The sequence below is a fragment of the Molossus molossus genome, unplaced genomic scaffold, assembly GCF_014108415.1.
Source record: "Molossus molossus isolate mMolMol1 unplaced genomic scaffold, mMolMol1.p scaffold_m16_p_6, whole genome shotgun sequence".
Taxonomy (NCBI): Eukaryota; Metazoa; Chordata; class Mammalia; order Chiroptera; family Molossidae; genus Molossus; species Molossus molossus.
This window is the reverse complement of record NW_023425399.1, coordinates 23,188,541-23,209,103: the sequence shown is the minus strand read 5'-3', so window position 1 is coordinate 23,209,103 and position 20,563 is coordinate 23,188,541. Positions and strand designations below refer to the sequence as shown.

The 20,563-nt window shown below is 47.0% G+C and overlaps 1 protein-coding gene across 1 annotated transcript in view; it reads left to right on the top strand.

Moving 5' to 3' along the window:
* The window catches only part of TTLL9 (tubulin tyrosine ligase like 9), a 39,961-nt gene that overhangs the window by 15,613 nt on the left and 3,785 nt on the right, over positions 1 to 20,563 (top strand). Inside the window, exons 6-14 of the mRNA XM_036245677.1 lie at positions 5,135 to 5,203; positions 5,821 to 5,895; positions 7,253 to 7,343; positions 9,468 to 9,508; positions 11,139 to 11,226; positions 16,365 to 16,423; positions 17,268 to 17,464; positions 18,793 to 18,906; positions 20,126 to 20,250. Of these exons, the coding sequence (XP_036101570.1) occupies positions 5,135 to 5,203; positions 5,821 to 5,895; positions 7,253 to 7,343; positions 9,468 to 9,508; positions 11,139 to 11,226; positions 16,365 to 16,423; positions 17,268 to 17,464; positions 18,793 to 18,906; positions 20,126 to 20,250 (859 nt within the window). The remainder of the gene's footprint in view (positions 1 to 5,134; positions 5,204 to 5,820; positions 5,896 to 7,252; positions 7,344 to 9,467; positions 9,509 to 11,138; positions 11,227 to 16,364; positions 16,424 to 17,267; positions 17,465 to 18,792; positions 18,907 to 20,125; positions 20,251 to 20,563) is intronic.

The window sequence follows — 20,563 nt, the reverse complement described above, 5'->3', positions numbered from 1 at the left end:
GGGGCTCTGAGCTGTTCTCACGCCTGGGTCCTCCAGCATCTGGTGGAATGTGTGGACCCTGGCACAGGATAGTGTTTCTAAAAGCATACAATAAACTATATTTGATTATAAAAGAAAGAAACTCTATTGAAAACAGTTATCAAACTGTTGATCTGGGTCCTCTGACAAACAGATGCCAAGACAAGATTCACCATGCCAGACTTCTGCTTGTGAGAGAATAGGGGAGGGAGCCAGGGAGGCTGAGAGCTGCCAGACCCCAGCGAGGGAAGGAAGGTTGGGTAGAAGCTTCCAGCCTGTCACACCGCCTCAGGAAAGTTCCGCCAGGCTGAGGGGAGACTGCAGGCCCAAGTTGCTATCAGAGGAATCCTGGGTCTCCCAGGACTGAGCCAGCCCCACATGTCCCTACAGTTGGCTGCGGCCTGAGTGAGACCTGGCAAGCACCGGGTGGATTTAGCAGCGGTAGCCGGGGCTCTGTCAGTCACTCTCCTGCAGTTAGAGGCCTGCAAGTGCGTTCTGACAACCACCACACTAACTATGAAAATATTCTTTGGGCTGTATGTGCCTCTCATGAACAATTAAAGAACATCTAATAGCAGGCCCAATAGTTACCATAATTTCAAAATCACCATGAGCATAAACAATATTTGAGATATTTGCAACAATTATAATGTGATATGTAATCATAACTGTGATTTCGTTTGAGAGCAGAGTCACAGGCATGGCCAATACTATTATGATTTATTGCCTGCATTCATGATAAAAGGAAACACAAAGATCTGATTAGGGGTTAATGAAAATTGTTTCTTGTTCAAGTTTATGGACCCTGGGGCATCTCTTTTAATGATGATAGGTTTTGACTCTGGGGATGGTTTATTGGGCAGCTCAACAGCATCATCAGTTCCCAACCCAATAGGCTGGCTGCTCCTCTTGGTCAAAACATGGCTGCCACTGCTCCAGCTTCACCTCCTCACACCTTCACCTGCCACAGTAATAAAGGAACACCCTAGTCTTATGTCCCTTTTGAAGAAGACACAAACTTCCCAGAAGTCCCTGCAGAGACTTCCTCTGGCATCCTGCTGGCCCATGTCTGAACCAATGGCAGGGGCATGGGACCACTGTGGGGGCTCAGATCCCCCTGGAGGGAAGGGCCGCCAGGAGGAGGTGATCCAAATGGGGCTGTGTTGGCAGGGAAAAAAGGGAATGTTGCTGGCGAGACCACCAGCCAAATCTGCAACACCAGATAAATGCCACACAATGAATATCACATGATGCATGGCCCCCAAGGGCCCGGCAGTGAGTGGCAGGGGTGAAGGGCTGTGAGTGGCCATCAGTGGTGAAAAATCAAAGTATGGTTCATTCTAATAATCCATATATTGTTGTCCAATCAATAACATATCATTTTCGCCCTGGCCGGTTTGGCTCAGCGGTTAGAGCGTCAGCCTGCGGTCCTGAGAGACCTGGGTTCGGTTCCCGCTAAGGGCGCGTACCTCGGTTGCAGTTTGTCCCCGGCCCTGGTGGGTCGTGCGGGTGGCAGCCACTCGATGTGTTCCTTTCACATCGATGTTTCTCTCTCTCTCTGTTCCTCTCTCTCCCTCCCACTCTACCTGAACAAAAAAATGGAAAAAATGTCCTCGGGTGAGGATGAAAAAAAAAAAAAACCAAAAAAAAAAAAATAACATATCATTTTATAAAAATATTTCCTCCCAAAATATCAAGTAAGGTCAATACTCCCAGAAGTAGCCCCACGTTCCCACGTGGTTCTGTGTACTCTACTCCCGGACCCTCTGCAGGAGGTGCCTGGGCGCCAGGCTTGTAAGAACAGAGTTAACTATGCTGTTTGTCACCTACTAACTGGGGAACCTTGCATAAGTGCTTGGCCTCTCTGTTCTTGGCTGCAAAGTGGGGATAATATAATGCTACCTATAGTTTTTTTTTAAAAGCTTTAATGAGGTAATGTGTGTAAATCCTTGTGCCTGGCACATAGGAAACATCTGAGAAGTATTAGCTGCTGGTATTACCATTGTTATCAATCATTCCCCTAAAGTTAGTGTTCTGATTCTATTGCAGCAGCTCAAAACTTGGTGGCTTGAAACAACATGTCTTATTTAGCTCATGAGCCTCCAGTTTGGGCGGTGAAAGTTCACAGCTGTTCTAGATCTACGGCGGCAGCTCCTCTGCAGGCTGGCAAGGTGGTGCTGGCTGGTGACTGGGTGCTCAACCAGGCTCTGGGCCTGGAAGCCTCAGTCGCCCTCATGTGGGCCTCTCCATGTGACCTGAGCTTCCTCACAGCATGGTGACTGGGTTCCCAGGTGACCGTCCCCACAGAGAACGCTGTGAGGATGCTGTATTGCCTTTCCTGACCCAGCATAGGAATCCACACCATGTTGCCTCTGCCATACACAATTAGCTGAGACCGCCTTAAAGGCTTGTCCAGATTCAAGGGGGAGGGGGCACTGACTTTACCTCTTGATGGAGAGTGGGGGTAGCAAGGCTCTGGAAAAACACAGGAGGCTGAAAATATTGTGATTGTTTTTTGGAAACAGCAATCTACTGGAGCAAGATAGTAGGTGATTTCGTCTTAACTACCCTGATGTATCACCATGTAGCAGGTTTATTTTCCACTCTTTAGGATTATTCTTTTAGGAGGTTAGTTACTAACAATGCCTTAAAAAATAAAGACATTTCATTATCTCAGATAACAAGAAAGTTAAACTAGGGAGTTCCAGGTTTGGGGGTGTGCTCAACAATGCCATTAAAAGCCCAGGTTCCTTCTCTTTGTTCACTCTGCTTTGCGTCATCAGACTTGTCACCTCTTTGCTGTGTGATGGCTGCTGCAGTAGCAGGGATCACTCCCTCAGACTGTAGTATTTGAAGAAAGAAGGAAAGAAGCCAAGCACTGCTTTCTCTTTCTCTCTCTCTGCTTCTTCCCTCTCTCCCTCCCTTCCTTTCTCCCTCTATAGACATTTCTCTCTCCTCCTCCTCCTTCCCCTCCTCTCTGTCTCCCCTCCCTTGTTAACCCCAATATTTTGAACAAGAATGAAAATCTTTCCCAGAAGCCCCAAAGCCCCAAACAAATGCCTCCTTGGGTCTCACTGGCCAAAACAGGTCACATGGTTTCCACTATCTGCAAGGGAGGCTGGGAAAATAGGTATCTGGTTTTTTCGGCCTCCGTGGTGAGAAGTGGGTTTGCCAGCCAGGAAGAAGAGGAAGGGGAATGGCTGGCTATAGGGAAGGCAGCCAATAGTGGGAGTGAGGTTTCTAGATAAAAAGCTATGAACTTAAAAAAAATTGTTTTGACTGAAGTTTAATGAAACAGAACATGTCTACCTTACAGGGATACAGCCTGATAAATTTTCACAAAGTGAACACACTGAAATAACCCAGACCATAAATAGAGCATTACCAGCCCTCAGCAGCTCCCCTCAGACCCTTTTCACTCACTGTCCCCCAAGTCACTCCAAGCATAGGTTTTGTACTTCATATCATCAAAATCATGTCATATAGCTTTGTTAGGTCTGATTTCTCTCCCTCAATGTCATGTTCATGATATTCATCTATTCTGATGTGGTTACTTATAAATTGTTATTTATCATTGTTTACTATTCCATTAAGTGAATATTTATCCACTTGAGAGTTTTGAGATTGGAGCTATAATGAATTGTGCTACCATGAACATTTCTATGCACATCTGTGGATGCCCGTGTGCTTGTGTAGGAGAGGACTTGCTGGGTCGTGAGGGTGCCTATGTTCAGCTTTAGTGGGTGCTGCCAAAGACTTTCCAGACAGTGTATACTCGCATCAGCACATGTGAGAGTTCCAGATTTATCTACAGCCTCACCAACACTTGATATGGTTTGTCTTCCATTTTAGTCATTCTCGGAGAGTGTGTAATGATATAGTGCGGTTTTAATTTGCATTTTTCTGAAGACTAATGAAGTCGAGTGCCTTTTCCCTGTTTACATTGGGTAATCCTCTTTTGTGAGGTGAATTTAAATATTTTGCGTGGCTGTGAACCCTTGGGAGCCCTTGATGCACACTGATCATTAGTTGCTTTCCCAAACAGCGGTGTATGTTGCTGCCCCGGAGCCGCCATAGCGCTCCGCAGTCTTGTGGATACCCCCCCTTCTGGGCACACACAACCCTGACCCAGGGCACACAGCACAGCAGGCAGAATAAGGTCAGATCTCAGTGGCCACTGCCTTCAGGCCTGCAGCCCTTCCTGCAGGGGACAGCCTGTACAGCCATGCCTGACAGCTCGGCCCTACCTTGCAACAGAGAGCCCATGGTGACCTGCTGGGCCATGCTCAGAGGACAGAGAGGAAAAATGCCTTGAGGGGACCTGCTCAGTGGCTGCAGATGACAAAAGAACCCAGGAGTCAGATTAGTTCTAGGAGGTCCTAGAGGCCAGAGCCAGGCAGGCAGATTTTAGCTCCACACAGGTCAGGCTGTGAAACTTCACAAGGTCTGGGTCATTGCTACCGTGTAATGCCCAGCACACAGTAGACACCTACTATATACTATTTAGACGACTGCTTCATAGACCTATTCTACAGCAAATGGGCTGTGTTGCCATGTAGAGGAAGTGAGCTCCTGGCACTGTGATGTGCAAAGCCAGGCAGGTGACCGTGGTAGAGGATGTCACAGGAGGAAGTAATGCCTTTGGTGCTGACTGCTCTGCATGCTGTTAAAGATTCTTTCAGCCCCTAGACTCTGTGAAGCTATGAATTATCCATGCTGGCATTCAGTGGAGGCAGACTGATTTCAATATTAGCCGAAGGAAAACCTAATTAGGAAGGCAAATTGATTTCCAAAAAAAGAATTGGATGATATGTTCCCAGGACTGTTAGAAATGTTTTTTTAATTGTCTGCTCTTTTGTATTATTCATGCAATTAATGCCTTGGTGAGCGAAGTTGGTCTCTCACTTTCCTCTCTGCTTCTCTCTCCCTCCTGCCAGGCTTAGCACCTTCTCTGTTCCACCCCTTCAGGGCTGGGCTGGGCCATTTCTCTGGGGATAGCTGGCGGCCCAGGAGGGAGATGGAGACAGAAATGCTGGGGAGAGGCCCCAGGCATGGGAGCAAACAAGGAACCACAAAGAGCTGAATGCTGAGCTTTCTGCATCTACCCCCACCCCAGGTAGCCCGGTCCCAGGGGAAGGGCATCTTCCTCTTCCGGAGGCTGAAGGACATCATGGACTGGAGGAAGGTGAGCTTGACTCTCCCTCTTCCTAAACCCTCTGCTCTCACTGAGACAAGGGGCCTCTCTTTCCCTCCCCGAAAGCTTGGAGGGGTGGCAGAGAAGTTCTGCCCACTGGTTTGCCTATAGGTACAAGGTCTCTGGAACCAGATTGCCTGGGTTCAAATCCTGACCTTGCCTCTTAATAGCTGTGTGACCTTGGGCAAGTTACTTCACCTCTCTCTGCCCAAGTAAAGGAGGGATAGTACTAGTACCTGCTGAGAATACAATGACCTAAAACCTGAGAACATTGTATTTTTTACCTGGACCTCCTGCTCACCTGGCTGGGGGGAATTTGGCTAACTTTCCCTAGGTTTTAGACTGAGCATGAGGTAGCTCTCTTCCTCCCCCCTTCCCCATCATGTCCCGATACACAATACAGTGGAAATCCTGCCTCCACCACTCAGAAGCTGTGTGGTCTTGGAAAAATTGCTCAACCCCTCTGAACCTTAAAGATGATAATGGTGCAAGGTGGGTGAGAGGAGCAGGATGACCAAACTTCTACACAAGCAGCACCTGCTGCACTAGCAGGCTCACAGCAGGGGCTCAGGAAATGAATTTCCTCCCTCCTTCCATGAAACTGTCAGGGCACTGCTGGGAAGAAGCCCACCAGCCTGGAGGCCCAGCAGGCCCGGAGCACTGTCAATTCCTCTGGCGGCCATGTGAGTATGTGGGGGCAGGGGAGGGGGGTCCCAGGAAGGGAAGGCCTGGCTGCCTTTGTTGTGAAATGGCTTAGGGGCTGGAGGATGATGGTAGGTGTCAAAAATTCCACCCTTGGGCCATGGCCAGTGTGGCTCAGCATAGTTCAGAGCACCAAAAGGTCACTGGTTCAATTCCCAGTCAGTTCCCATCCAGTGCAAGTGGGAGGGAGGCAATGATCCATGTTTCTCTCTCACATCAATGTTTCTCTCTCTCTCCCCCACCCTTCCTCTTTCTCTAAAATCAATAAAAACATATTTTAAAAAATATATTTAAAAAAATTTCACCCTTGGAGCCAGAAGCCCTGTTTCAGTGCTCCCTGCCACTGGTCGGTTATGTGACCTCACCAAGTGTGTGAGACTGGCCTTTGGGCCTCAGTTTCCTCACCCAGCTGCTCTGCAGGGAACAGTGTGTGTGGGCAAGGGCTACGCAGAGCGTGAGGCCGTTGCTGTCTTCCTGAGCTGGGCGGGCCAGCGGAGAACTGGCAGGCAGGGACGGGAGAGGAATGACCCCGGGGCCTGTGTGGCGCTCCAGGCAGCACTGACCAGTGGCACTTTCTTCAGTGGAGGGGATGGTCTACACCGGTGCCCTCCAGTATGGTGACCACCAGCCCTGTGTTGACATTGAGCTATTGAAATGTGGCTAGTGCAACTGAAAGACTAAATTTTTCATTGATTTTCTTTATTATTGTGATAAAATATACATAAAATTTACCATTTTAACCATATTTAAGTGTATAGTTTTGTGACATTAGTTACACATTGTAGTGCAACCATCACCACCTGTCTTCAGAATTTTTTCATCTTCCCCAACTGAAACTCTTCACCCATTAAACACGAACTCCCCATTGGCCCTCCCTCAGCCCACGGAAGCCGCCGTTCTACTTCCCTTCTATATGAATTAGACTCATCGAAGTACCTCATTCAAGTAGAATCATACCGTCTTTGTCCTTTTGTGCCTGGCTTCTTTTGCTTAGCATTATGTCTTCAAAGTTCATCCATGTTGTAGTACGTAATTTCACTTACTTTTAATCAGTTTAAAGGTACATAGCCACATGTGGCCAGTGGCTGCCCTATTGGGCTAAATGCCCAGGTTCTGGACCCTGTCACTGTGGGTCTACTTCCCAGCTGTGTTACCTTGGGCAAGTTGCCCCCTCTCTGTGCTCCAGTTAACTCATCTGTAAAATGGGGATAACATTAGCACTTCCCTGATAGGGTTGATTTCAGGATCAAATGATATGCCCCAAGTAGAGTGCCTCACACAATGCTTAGTACACAGGATGTGCTCAATGTTAATAATAATAATTATTATTACAACTAGGACACGAGAAGTTCAGATGACCAGAAAGAAGAAATTCCCGTGGAGAACTATGTAGCTCAGCGTTATATCGAAAACCCCTATCTGATCGGAGGTGAGATGGGCTTGGCCTGACACTGGGCGTGATGGGCTGGAGTGGAGACCTGCCCCGCACTCTCCCGCCTCCTGGCTGCCTGTGCAGCTCCTCTGCCTGGCAGCCCTCCCCACCCCCTTCTCGCTCACTGACTTCCCCTCATTCTTCAAGAACCACCTCGTTCATGTGTTTATCCAACAGATCATTTATAAAGAGTCTACTCTGGCCCTGGCCGGTTTGGCTCAGCGGTTAGAGCGTCGGCCTGTGGTCCTGAGAGACCCGGGTTCAGTTCCCGCTAAGGGCATGTACCTCGGTTGCAGTTTGTCCCCGGCCCTGATTGGTCATGCGGGTGGCAGCCACTCGATGTGTTCCTTCACATCGATGTTTCTCTCTCTCTCTCTTCCTTTCTCTCCCTCCTGCTCTATCTGAACAAAAAATGGAAAAATGTCCTCGGGTGAGGATAAAAAAAGAAAGAAAGAAAAAAAAAAGAGTCTACTCTGTGCCAGCCGCTGTCCTGGGTGCTGGCCGCCCGCTCTGCTCTCGTGGAACTTATACCCCAGATGAGCAGACAGCAATAAACCAGAAACAAACAAATAAGATAGTTCCACAAGGTGTTATGAAGTAAACAAAGCTGGATGTCGGGACAGAGAGTGAGGCAGGGCCTCTCTGAGGAGGTGATGGGTGAGCTGAAACCCGAATGACAACCAACAGTCAGCCGAGGGTAGATTTGAAGGGAGAGGGAACTGCAAGGGCCTAGGGCCTAAGGTGGGTCTGTTAGTGGGTGCAGGGTCCCTGGAGCCAAATTGCCTGGGTTCAAATCCTGACCTTGTCCCTGGCTGGGTGACCTTGGGCAAGTTATTTCACTTTTGTTCACTTTGCCTGAACATCCTCTTTTCCTGTTTTTAAATAACAGCTTTATTGAGATATATTTACATACCACACAATTCACCCCTTTGGAGCATACAACCCAAAGGTTTTCATCATAGTCACACAACCTGGTCTCTTCCCATGAAGGCTTCACAGATTTTCCCAGGGTCTGTACATCTTTTCCCACATGGGGCCTGTAAAATGCAGGCACGTCAGTCCATTTGTGAAAAGGGCATGACTCCAGAGGGTCTCATCATCCGAGAGGGGCCAGGCGCGGGAAGGGGCATCACTGAGTACTGTTAGTCCCCTTGCCCCTCTCACCTCCTTGGATAATGTCCTTCTCCAGGGGCAGTCCTTGGGTCTCTTCCCCTCCCCACATCCTCCCCCAGTGACCCCATCCCCTCTGTGTGGCTTTAAACATCACCCAGCTTTCTGTGGAGACCTTGCCCCCACATCCTAGTCCTAATGTCCCACAGCCTGTGACATCCTCTGCTAGGCAACTCCCAGCAACTCAAACCCAACATGCCTAACATCCAGCCCTTGTCCTCCCCCCACCATCTGGCTCATTCTTCAGCCTCCCCATCTGAGGACCTCCCCCAACCCTTGTTGCTAAACCAAAAGTCAGAGATTGTTCTGGGTGTGTCCCTCTCTTCCCTTTCCACTTCCGGTTCTTCGCCAAGCTCCCAGCTCTTGAATCTGTCTGGCCACCCCCATTTTTGTCCTGGCCACTTTCCTCTGGCCCCCTTTGCTCCACTCTTACACAGTAGCCAGAGGCATTGAACACCCTCCAGCAGCTTCCCATGGCTGGTGAACAAAATCTAAAAATTGCACATGACCTCGACACCTTCCACTCTGCTCTGGAACCAAACTCTTTGACCTCTCTGGGCCATTGGTCATGCAGTTTCTCCTGCCTGAGGGCCCTACCCCCTCTGGACTAGGAGGGCACCTTTTTTCTTTTTCTTTATTGATGTTAGAGAGAGAAGAAGAGAAATGGAAAGAAAGATAGAAACATCGATGAGAGAGAACATCGATTGGCCACCTTTTGCATGCCCCCCACTGGGGATTGGGCCCACAACCTGGGCATGTGCCCTGACCAGGAATTGAACTGGTGACCTCTTGGTGCATGAGTTGATGCTCATAAACTGAGCCACACCGGCTGGGCTACCTCTTGTGTTTTTATTGGGATTCATGTCTGTGTGTCCACTGTTGTATCCCCCAAATCTAGTACGGTGCCTGATAATCAATATTTGTTACATGAATTATTTCCTTGTCTCACAGGCCGCAAGTTTGACCTGCGTGTCTACGTGCTGGTGATGTCGGTGAGTAACTAAGACAGGTGCCCTCCTCCAGTGATGGTTAAGGGGCAACTGGACTCAGGGACAGAGGGCAGATGCCATTGTGGGGGCATCTATGTGAGCTTGTCTGGCTTTGCCACCTGAAAGAGCCCACGGGGACATCTGAGGGTGGGTGGGACAAGTAAATGGATCTAAGTTTTACCATGTTTTTTTTTTATTCCTCACCTGAGGATATTTTTCCATTTATCATCAGATGGGGGGGAAGGGGCAAAGAAAAACATCGATGTGATAGAGTCACATTGACTAGTTGTCTCCCTCATGACCCGACCAGGGCTGGAGATGAACTGCAACTGAGGTATGTGCCCTTGACCGGAATCAAACCCACTACTCATTGGTCCGCGGACCAACACTCTAACCACTGAGCAAAACCTGCCAGGACTAAGTTTTACCATCTTAGGTGCCCCAACATCTGGGTTTGCCCTCCACATGTCCATTTTTATTCATTCTGTCATCCATGGTAACCACAGCTAACATTTACTGAGCACCTACTAAGTCCCAGGCTCTGGTATTTAGCAGGTTTTATCTCATTCAGTCCTCCAATATCCAGGGAGATAGGTTCTACTATTCATTTTATAGATGAGGAAACAGAAACAAGGGATTGAGTGACTTGCCCAAGCTCACACAGCTGGTAAGTGAGAGCTGGGATTAGAATCCAGGCAACCTAGCCCAGAACCTGGTCTTTTAACCAAGGAGTTGCTGTACTCTCTCCACTCATCCATTCATTCATTCATTTATTCAACAAACATTAAAACCTTCATGGTGTGCCTGGCGGTGTGGCTCAGTGGTTGAGCATTGACCCATGCACCAAGAGGTCACCAATTCGATTCCCAGTCACGAGGCACATGCCCAGGTTATGGGCCCGATCCCCAGGGGGGGCATGCAGGAGGCGGCCAATTGATGTTTCTATCTCTCTCTCCCTCTCCCTTCTTCTCTCTAAAATCAATAAAGAAAAAAAAATAAACATGAAAAACCTTCATGGTGCACTACTCTATGCTGGGCACAAGGAGACAGGCTTACCTACTGTCTAGTGGGAACTATGGACACGCCCTGAGGCTAGGGTGTCACACCTGGGGGTGAGCAGAGAAAGAGCCCATTAATTTTGTTTTCTTCTGCATCTTGCCCCAGCCCCATCTCCGGCAAAGGATGGGGTAGAATCAAAGGAGGTTGGTGTTTGAGCAGATTCTTTTTTTTTATCCTCACCTGAGGATATTTTCCCATTTTTGTTCAGATAGAGTGGGAGGGAGAGAGAGGAAGAAAGAGAGAGAAAGAGAGAAAGAGAGAGAGAGAGAAAGAAATATTGACATGAAAGAGACACATCGAGTGGTTGCCTCCCAACCAGGGCCGGGAATGAATCGCAACAGAGGTACGTGCCCTTGACCGGAATCGAAACCATGACTCATTGGTCCGCGGGCCGATGCTCTAACCGCTGAGTAAAACCGGCCAGGGCTTGAGCAGATTCTTGAAGAGTGATGTGGGAAAGAAGGAAGGACATGTCAGGTGGAAGGAATAGCAGGTGCAAAAGCCAGGAGGTGTGAAAGTGCGTGTATTTATTCCCCTCCCTTTTTCTCTTCCTCTGTTCCCACCTCCATCACAGTACATCCCCCTGAGGGCCTGGCTGTACCGGGATGGCTTCGCCCGCTTCTCCAACACCCGCTTCACGCTCAGCAGCATTGATGACCAGTGTATCCTGGGATCCTGCCTCCCCACCATCCATGCGCTCTGCCCTTCCTGTCCTCTGGCTGTCCTGGGAGAGCTCATCCATTTCACAGATGTTTGCTGAGTGCCCGCTGAATGGCAAGTTCTGGTCTGGGCACAAGAGATAGAGCTGTGAACAAGACAGGCCTGGTCCCTTCCCTCAGGGAGCTTACGGTTTTGTAGGGGTGGGGAGGTCCCCCAGTGATCCGAGGAAAGCAGCCCTGCTCTGCTCAGAGCAACTCATCCTACATAGCTCTGCTTGATGATCATAATTGGTGGTGTGCCTGACATTCATCTTGATACGTATTCATAGGTTCTAATATTCACATCTATTAGTACTCATAGGATCGGACAGTTTGAGCCCCTTTGAAGAGCACTTGCATCCTTTTATGTGCCTTTCCTTTTGTGCCCAGTCATTTGCTCACTCACTCAAATGCAATGCCATTTTCATCCATCAAATTGGCAAGGACAAAAATGTGGTAAGCCACTGTGTTGGCAAGGCTAGGGAAATAAATACGTTGTTTGTGGGAGTGTACATTGGTACAGCTTCTTGGGAGGCAATCTGGAAAATGTCTATTGAAAGACGAATGCACATACCTTCTGACCCAGAAATTCTCCTTCTAGGACTTTCTCCTACAGGTACATGTACAATGTAGGAAAGTGGAGGTTTAAAGGTTTTTCACTGTACAGCCTTGTTTGTGAGAGTGAAAAAATAGGAAACAACTAAATGAATGATTCATTTAGACAACGGAATACTATGTAGCTGTTAAAAAGTAATGGGGGAAGTGCTTTCTGTGAAATAATCTCCAAGGTGTATCAGTAATTGGGAAAAAAACAAAGTATAGAACCCTGTATACTCCCATTCATGTCAAAAACATCTCTCTACATGTTTTTATCTGTACATAGACATCTCTGAAAGGATGTACAAAAATCTGGAAACAGAAGTTGCCTTTGGGAAGAGAAATGGGTGGGTGGGAACAGGGGTGGGAAGGAGATATTTCCTTATATACATCCTTATACCTGTTGACTTTTGAACCATGTGAATGTGTTATCTGGTTAAAATATCAACATCAAAAAAATGTTTTCTAGATTTTTAGACATGAGAATCAGATAAAAAGGGGGTAAACAGTATGAAATATATTAGAGATCGCAGGACTGGATTACTTATGTGGGAGAGATGGAAATGGAAGATGAGGCTGCCAAGTTTCTGGTTTGTAAAATCCAACTAAAGCTTTTAGCCAATTCTCAGCTCACTGCCTTATTCTCATCATTTGATTAAATGTCCGTCCAAGGCAGTGCATTTGCCTGGCCTGCATGTTGGAATGGGAGATGGCCCCCCTGAAAATTTTTTATAATTTGGTTTTTATTTTTATTTTGCCAACTTCAGCATTTCCATTGTGTCTTATTTTGTAAATTTAACAAGCATTTATCAGATGCAAGTCATCAAATTTATTCTAGTTTCATTTTTGTTTCCCATCTCATTTATTTTTTTTAATTAAATTTAAATGGTGCAGCCCGGCTGGTGTGGCTCAGTGGTCGAGCATCAATCCATGCACCAAGAGGTCACCAGTTCAATTCCTGGTTGTGGACCAAATCCCCAGTGGGGGGCATGTGGGAGGCAGCCAATCAATGGTCTCTCTCATTGATGTTTCTCTCTCTCCCTCTCCCTTCCTCTCTCTCTAAAAGCAATAAAGAAAAAAATTTTTTTAATAAAATTAAATTAAATGGTGCAGGTAATGTACTTAGAATAATGCCATGCCCAGAGTGACTGATCAGGACAAGTCGGGGTACCACTCCCCTATTTCTTTTTTTTTTTATCCTCTCCCGAGGACATTTTTCGATATTTTGTTCAGATAGAGTGGGAAGGGGAGAGAGGAAGAGAGAAACATCGACGTGAAAGGGACACATCGAGTGGTTGCCACTCACATGACCCAACCAGGGCTGGGGACAAACTGCAACCAAAGTACGTGCCCTTAGCAGGAACTGAACCCGGGTCTCTCTGGACCACAGGCTGATGATTTAACCACTGAGCCAAACTGGCCAGGGCCCGCTCCCCTATTTCAAAGTGTTTGCAGATCTTGAGGCATCATGGGGCCTTATTAAACAGACTGAGCCCCAGGGGTAGTTTCTAGTTAATGAAGCTTGGCTGTTTTCACAGTGAGTGACTGCATGTAATTTTTACCCCTTCTTTTAATTGTTTTTAATTTTTAATATTGAAAGATGTAAAAAATATAAGAAACTGCAGAAAAGACTATAGCAGAAATCCATGCATCTACCATCCAGATCGAACAGATATTAATATTTTGCCACATTTGCTTCAGATATTACGCACCAACATTTCAAATAATAAAGCAACTTTGGATCACAAAACAGCAAGACATGTTTTTTACCTGACTGTAATAATTGTGCACAAGAATATATATAGTTTGCTATATATATATATAGTTTATACATAAACTAGTCAGATATCTGCACATATGTACACATAAAATGCAAAAATACTCACCTCAACACTGTAATAGTAAACAAGTAGAAACCATTCAAACCACCTCGAGGGAGGGTGAGGTGAATGGCAAGGCAGCTCGCAGTCGGCAAGTACGAGATTGATTGACTGTCATGGAAAGAAACCTAAGAAAAACAACAAGCAGCATGTAGAATTGGTGTGTTCATAATCCCATTTTAGCTTTAAGGGAAATATGTTTCTGTTTAGAAGGAAGTATAAAGGATGTTTACTATCTATTAACTCTGAAAACTACGAAAGATTAGAATCAGATCAGGAAACATTTATTTTCAACTTTACAGATTTCCTTATAAATTGTTTTTACAATTGCTGTGCATTACTTTAATAACAAAAATAAAACATTTAAAGAATGTAGCTTTCATAATAAAAATAGTGTAAGTCGGAAAATGCAGAAACGTACAAAAGGAAAAGCAAAGAAACCATGTCTAGTCACATTTTCTAGAGATAACCACTTCCTGTTGTGATATAGTTCCTCCCAGGTTTGTTTGTACAGTTTTTTATTGTTGTTTGCCACTGTAGAAGTATAACCTTTTTTTCACTAAATATAATATCTGTATTTTCCTTATAGACAGTTTTATTAGTTACAGAATATTCCACAGAGCAGATTTACTGGTTTACTAATCTTCCATGCTGCAGGCGTTTGGAAAGTATTCCATTTCTTCCTAGTATGACATACAATGCTGCAAAGAAACATATTTTTCATAAATCTTTTCTTATATTTAAATGTTTTCATTTGGATGATGTCACAGGGGTGTAAATACTGGGTCAAGGACATCTGACCACGTTGTTTTCTAGATTTCTATTTTCACTGTCACATTGACAGGGTCGATTTCATCCATCTCACCAGTACAACAATTTTTATTTATTTATTTTTTTAAACTTATCTTTATTGTTGAATGTATTACAGATGTCCCCCCTCCTGCTTTCCCCACACTACTGTCGGTGTCCATTGGTTATGCATATATGCATAGAAGTTCTTAGGTTTATCTCTTCCCACCCTCCCTCCCCACTTCCCTTTGAGGTTCATCAGTCTAACGACCAATTTGTACTTCTTAATTCCTTCATCTTCTTCACCCATCACCCCAGCCCCCTCCCATTTGGCAAGCAACAAAAAGTTCTCTGTATCTATGAGTCTGTTTCTGTTCTGCGTGCTCATTTTGTTTGTAGATTCAATTGTTGATAGATATGTATTTATTGCCATTTTATTGTTCATAGTTTTGTTCTTCTTCTCTTTCAAGAAGACCCTTCAACATTTCATATAATGCTGTTTTGGTGGTGATGAACTCCTTTAGCTTTTTCTTGTCTGGGAAACTCTTTATATGACCATCGATTCTAAATGATAGCTTTGCAGGACAGAGTAATAAAACAAAACAAAAAATATTTTTTTAAAAAAAGCTCTCTTCTTCGAGACAAATAATTTGGGGAACAAATGAAATGATTTGTGTGAACACGCTCTGTAAGCTGCAAAGCATTGTCAGTGTTGGTGGTGGTCACCATGGTGATAGCAGACTCTCAGAGCTGGGACCTCAAAGGCCATCTTGACCCCACCCCAAAGCCGGATCACTTTTTCAATATTCCTACAAAGTGGCCACCCAGCCTGAACCCCTCAAGTGACAAAGAGCTCAGAATGTCCTGAGATAGTTGTTCTATATTTAATCTCTAATTGTTAGAAAATGTTCTCCTTTTGAGCTGAAAAATCATAATCCAATATCAGCTATGCCAGGCACTATAAGAGATTCTTTTATACAGAATGTTATCTGATCTTTCAAATGACCCTGTGAGGCCAATATACCATACACCCATTTATCTATCTATCTATCTGTCTGTCTATCTGTCTGTCTATCTATCTATCTATCTATCTATCTATCTATCTATCTATCTATCTATCTTAATCCTCACCTGAGGATATTTTTCCATTGCTTTTTAGGTAGAGTAGAAAGGAGAGACGAAAAGAGAAAGAGAGAGCAACATTGATGTGAGAGAGATACAGTGATTGGTTGCCTCCCACATGACCCACACTGGGGCCGGGGATCGAACATGCAACCCAGGTACGTGCCCTTGACCGGGAATCAAACCCAAGACCCTTTGGTCTGTGGGCTGACACTCTAACTGCTGAGCCAAACTGGCAGGGCCATATTTATTTATTTTTAATATGTTTTATTGAATTTTTAGAGAGAGAGGAAGGGAGAGATAGAAACATTGATGTGAGAGAGAAACCTTGATCGGCTGGCTGCCTCCTGCACGCCCCCTACTGGGGTCTGAGCCCGAAACCCAGGCATGTGCCCTGACTGGAAATTGAACTGGGACCTCACAGTCCATGGACGATGCTCAATCCACTGAGCCACACCAGCAGGGCTGTACTCCCATTTAATAGGTGGGGAAATAGACTCAGAGAGGTTCAGTGACTTGCTCGGGGGCCCACAGCCAGTAAAGGTGCTGGCAAGATTTGAACCCAGGCCCATCTGGCTCTAAAGCCCACACATGTGACCTCTGGGCTGTTTTGTTGTCTTCTTCATCGATTGTTGAGGAAGGGTCCCTGGGGCTACATGGAGCAGAAATCACTTTTCTTGTCCACACTGATCCTTGACCACCAACCTCTGCCAGATGTTCACCTCACCAATGTCGCTGTGCAAAAGACGTCCCCTGACTACCACCCAAAGAAGGTGAGTGAGCTGAACTTCTGCCCTCCAGGTACAGCCTCTGGGACTGGTTAGGGTGGTGCGTTAGAGTGCCAAGAGCCCAGGACAGGCCTGTCTTGGACTTAGAGTTCACAGTGAGGCCGGGCCCACCCTTCCCATTTGCAGGGCCCAGGACAAGAGTACAGATGGAGAACCATGCATCACGCCTGGACATTGAAAAGTTATAAATCAAACTAACACACCCTCTAACAAAATGTGTTCTCTCCTCCTGCCTTGACAGATATGACTCTCTCTCTCTCTCTCTCTCTTCTCTCTCTCTCTCTCTCTCTCTCTCTCGTCATCTATCATTCTGTCTTGTACCTAATATCCTGCAAGGCCAGGTTCAAATGTAAAAGTCTCAGACTTCTCAGAGTTTAGAGCCAAAACAGAGGTGCACAGGGAGAGAGCCGGCCCCCAGCTCACACTCACACAGTGGGAGTGTCCTGTTTACCCCTACCCACCACAAACAGCAGTTGATCACTCCTTGGGTCTTGGGGTGTACACATGGTTAGTGCAATCTGTCTTCAGAGAGGCAGGCCCAGGGGAGAGGCCTGCACAGGGCATTTGCGCAAGCACTTCTGGGGTTGTGGGTACCCAGACTGTGCTCTAGAAATAGAGGCTCAAACACTCTGGTTGGGCACATCCCATTGGGAATGCAGTCTTTATCCCAAAGGGAAGGACACACTTGGGGTTCTAGTCACAGGCCTCAGGGCTGGGTTCCTCTTGTCCAAGCCTGAGGGCTATGCCAATGCGATTGTTGGAGGGTCCCAGGAGGCCAGGTCCCGGTTAACTGAGGCCCCCTCTCCCAACCCGGGTGCACGGGCCCCAGGGCTGCAAATGGATGCTCCAGCGCTTCCGCCAGTACCTGGCGTCCAAGCACGGGCCAGAGGCAGTGGAGACGCTCTTCAGCGACATGGACAACATCTTCATCAAGAGCCTGCAGAGCGTGCAGAAGGTGATCATCAGTGACAAGCACTGCTTCGAGCTGTACGGCTATGACATCCTCATAGACCAGGACCTCAAGCCGTAAGTGGGTGGGCCAGTGGCCCCGAAAACCAGTGGGGACATTTTCCACACTGCACCCGGACTGCCTGGGTTTGATCTCAGTTTCTGTTGCCTCAGTTTGCCCATCTGTAAAACGGTTGTTGTGCCTATAGGATTGTTAAGAGGAATGAATGAGGTACTGTCTATAGTGCACTGAGCCCCATGCCTGGCACTAAGAGCCTTTCCTGAATATCTACGGAGTCAGGGAGCCTCCTCTAGTGACAGGCAAGAAAACTCCCCTCTGTAAGCTCTGGTGCTTTCGGGATGCAAAGTGCCTTGTAAGGGAGTATTGTCACCATGTCGATCCCTGTCAAAAACTTGGTGCATTCCCTCAGTGTCCATGAGGGTTAGCCGATGAGTAGAACAAACCTGAGGTGGCAGGGACCATGGCGATGGCCCTCATGTGATACTAGTGGGGTTGTTCTGGGAGCTTGAGGTCAGACAGTAAGTCAAGGGCAGAGCCAGGCCCAAGGTCATAGTTCCTGGGCTGAGCTGCTCCTCCCAGCACCTCGGCTCCTGGGCCAGCCCTCCCCACGGTCACTGTATGGTGTTGAAGGGCTTTCTGAGCCAGGAGCAGGAGTCATAGAACAAGACCTAAGACTGGCCCAGGTTTGAGAAAAACAGGGTTCTGGTACCAATGGGTCTCTCCCCTTTGCCCCCTGGGGTAAGATGTAGCTGTGAGCATTACTGTGGACACTAATGGGGGAAACAAAAGTGGAGGGGGCAGCAGATAGTGGAAAGTGAGACCTGAGTCCCACTGACCTGTTGGGTGAGCCCTTCCCTCTCTGTGCCTAGGTTCTTGGCTGTAAATGACCAGGTTGCACAAAATAAGAGGTTGCAAGCTGGAGGCCTTTGGGTTGCTTTTGGCCTGCAGACACTTGAAATTTGGCCTTCAGAATGTTTTTTGTTTGTTTATCTTTTTAATTGAAATTCAGTGACAATCTCTAAACATTGGGATATGTTCACATAAAAATCTGGATTTGGGGCTTTTCTGGAAAATTCAGACGATCTAGCAATTCTGGGCACACACTCCCACAGGGCAGCACGCCCCTGGAGCTGGCCACAGCCAGCCCTTTAGACATGGAATGCTCTTTCCAGTTCACACAGCTGGTCCCGGTGGGGATATCAAATTTGTGACAATTGTTTTCAAAAATTTTAGCCACTGAAACATTTCTTTTAATGGAAAGTGGAGAGAGTGGCTCTGGCTGAATTGAGGGTGGGGCCCTGCATTCCATCTAGCCTCTCAGTAAAATTCCAAGGGCTCCAGGGACCAAGTGACCCTGAAGCTCTCCACTCCCCTCCCTCCCCAGATGGCTCCTGGAGGTCAACGCGTCCCCATCGCTGACAGCCAGCAGCCGGGAGGACTATGAGCTTAAGACCTGCCTCCTGGAAGACACGCTGCATGTCGTGGACATGGAGGGCAGGTGAAGGAGGGCAGCCTCCTGTGTACCCCTGTACCTGACAATCGGGATTCCACCAAGGACAAAGTAGAACCCAGAACCTTGGACTTGAGCGGCCCTCAGAGACACTCTGGCCTGCCCCGCTATTTTATAGATGGAGAAACTGATGTGTCCACACAGGGGTGGAGCCTGGTCCAAGGACTCAGCCCTTTTGGGTCAGAGCAGGGTCAACCCAGCTTTCTGAGATTCTGTCCAGCAGGATTTCCTGGACACTTCCTGACTGTGGGACCCTGGGCCAGTCACCTCACCTCTCTGAGCCTGTTTCCTCATCTGTGAAATGAGAAACATTGTGTCTACCTCTCAGGATTGTTAGATTAATTTACCAACATAATTTATTGTCAAGTGCCTAGCTACAGTAAGTGCTCAGTAAGAGACTACAGTATTGTTATAACAATGTTTATTTATAATGGAAAAATCCAGGGCCTGACTTCAGTCAGTGTTGGTTGGTCTGTCTGCTCCCTTCCTCCTTCCCTTCCTCCCTAATTTCCTCCCTCCCTCTCCTTTTCCCTCTCCCTCTTATCTCTTTCTTCTCTATTGGCTTTTTCTCAATTATTCCAGCAAGAGTTTGAGGGCTGACTCATTGCTCATGGGTGGGGTTTGGGTCACATGGCCATCTCTGAACCAATCCCTGTGACTCCGATTAGGCCTGGGTCTTGTGTCCACTTCCCAGGGTGTGGGGTCAACCTCACCTGAGCCACCTGAATGAGAGAGAGAGGAGCGGTTCTCAAAGGAAAAACTGAGGCACCCTTAGGCTGAAAGAAGGTGAAATGGATGCTGAGCAGGGGGACCTCAGGTGTCCACTATGTCTACCATCATTTATTCATCAATAAACATTTGAGCCCCTACTGTGTGCCAGGCCCTGTGCCACACATTGAGGATACAATAAAGGACAGGACAGACCCAGTCCCTGCCTTCATGGAGTTTGTGGTCTGGGGAAGACAGCCGAGTTTAAACCAGAATGCAGAAGTGCTGAGGACAAGTGTTCGTGCAAAGGGACCAAAGTAGGGGATGATCACTTTGAGACCTGTGTGGGAGCCAGGGCAACAGCCAGTGAATGGACAAAAGAAGGAATTCTTACAGTGTGGGAACCAGTAAGGTTCAGGGATGAGTCAGGAACCTGGGCTGGGTCTTTGGGTCCCACCAGGTTCACTTTCTTTAACTCTTTGTGTCTCCGCCTGTCCAGGCTCACAGGAAGGGAGAAGAGAGTGGGAGGCTTTGACCTCATGTGGAATGACGGCCCTGTCAGCAGAGAGGAGGGGGCTCCTGACCTGTCAGAGATGGGAAACTTTGTGACCAACACACACCTTGGTATGTGGGGCCAGGTGGGAAGTGGGCACCAGGGATATGTCCTGGGACGTGCCAGGTAGTCTAGGACTGGCAGCTTGGCACAGCTATATAACCTTGAACCAAGGACTTATCCTCTTTGTTCCTCACCTGTAAAATGGAGATTAAATAGTTTATATTTCAATATATGCCTAGAACATTGCAAGCCTTGACTTTAAAATTGGTGTTTTAAAAAATAAAAAATTTCTCTGATTATAAAAATATTCACACTTATTGTAGAATATTTGAAAACTAAAGAAGGAAATAAAAAACCATCCAGACATAACTATCTTTAACA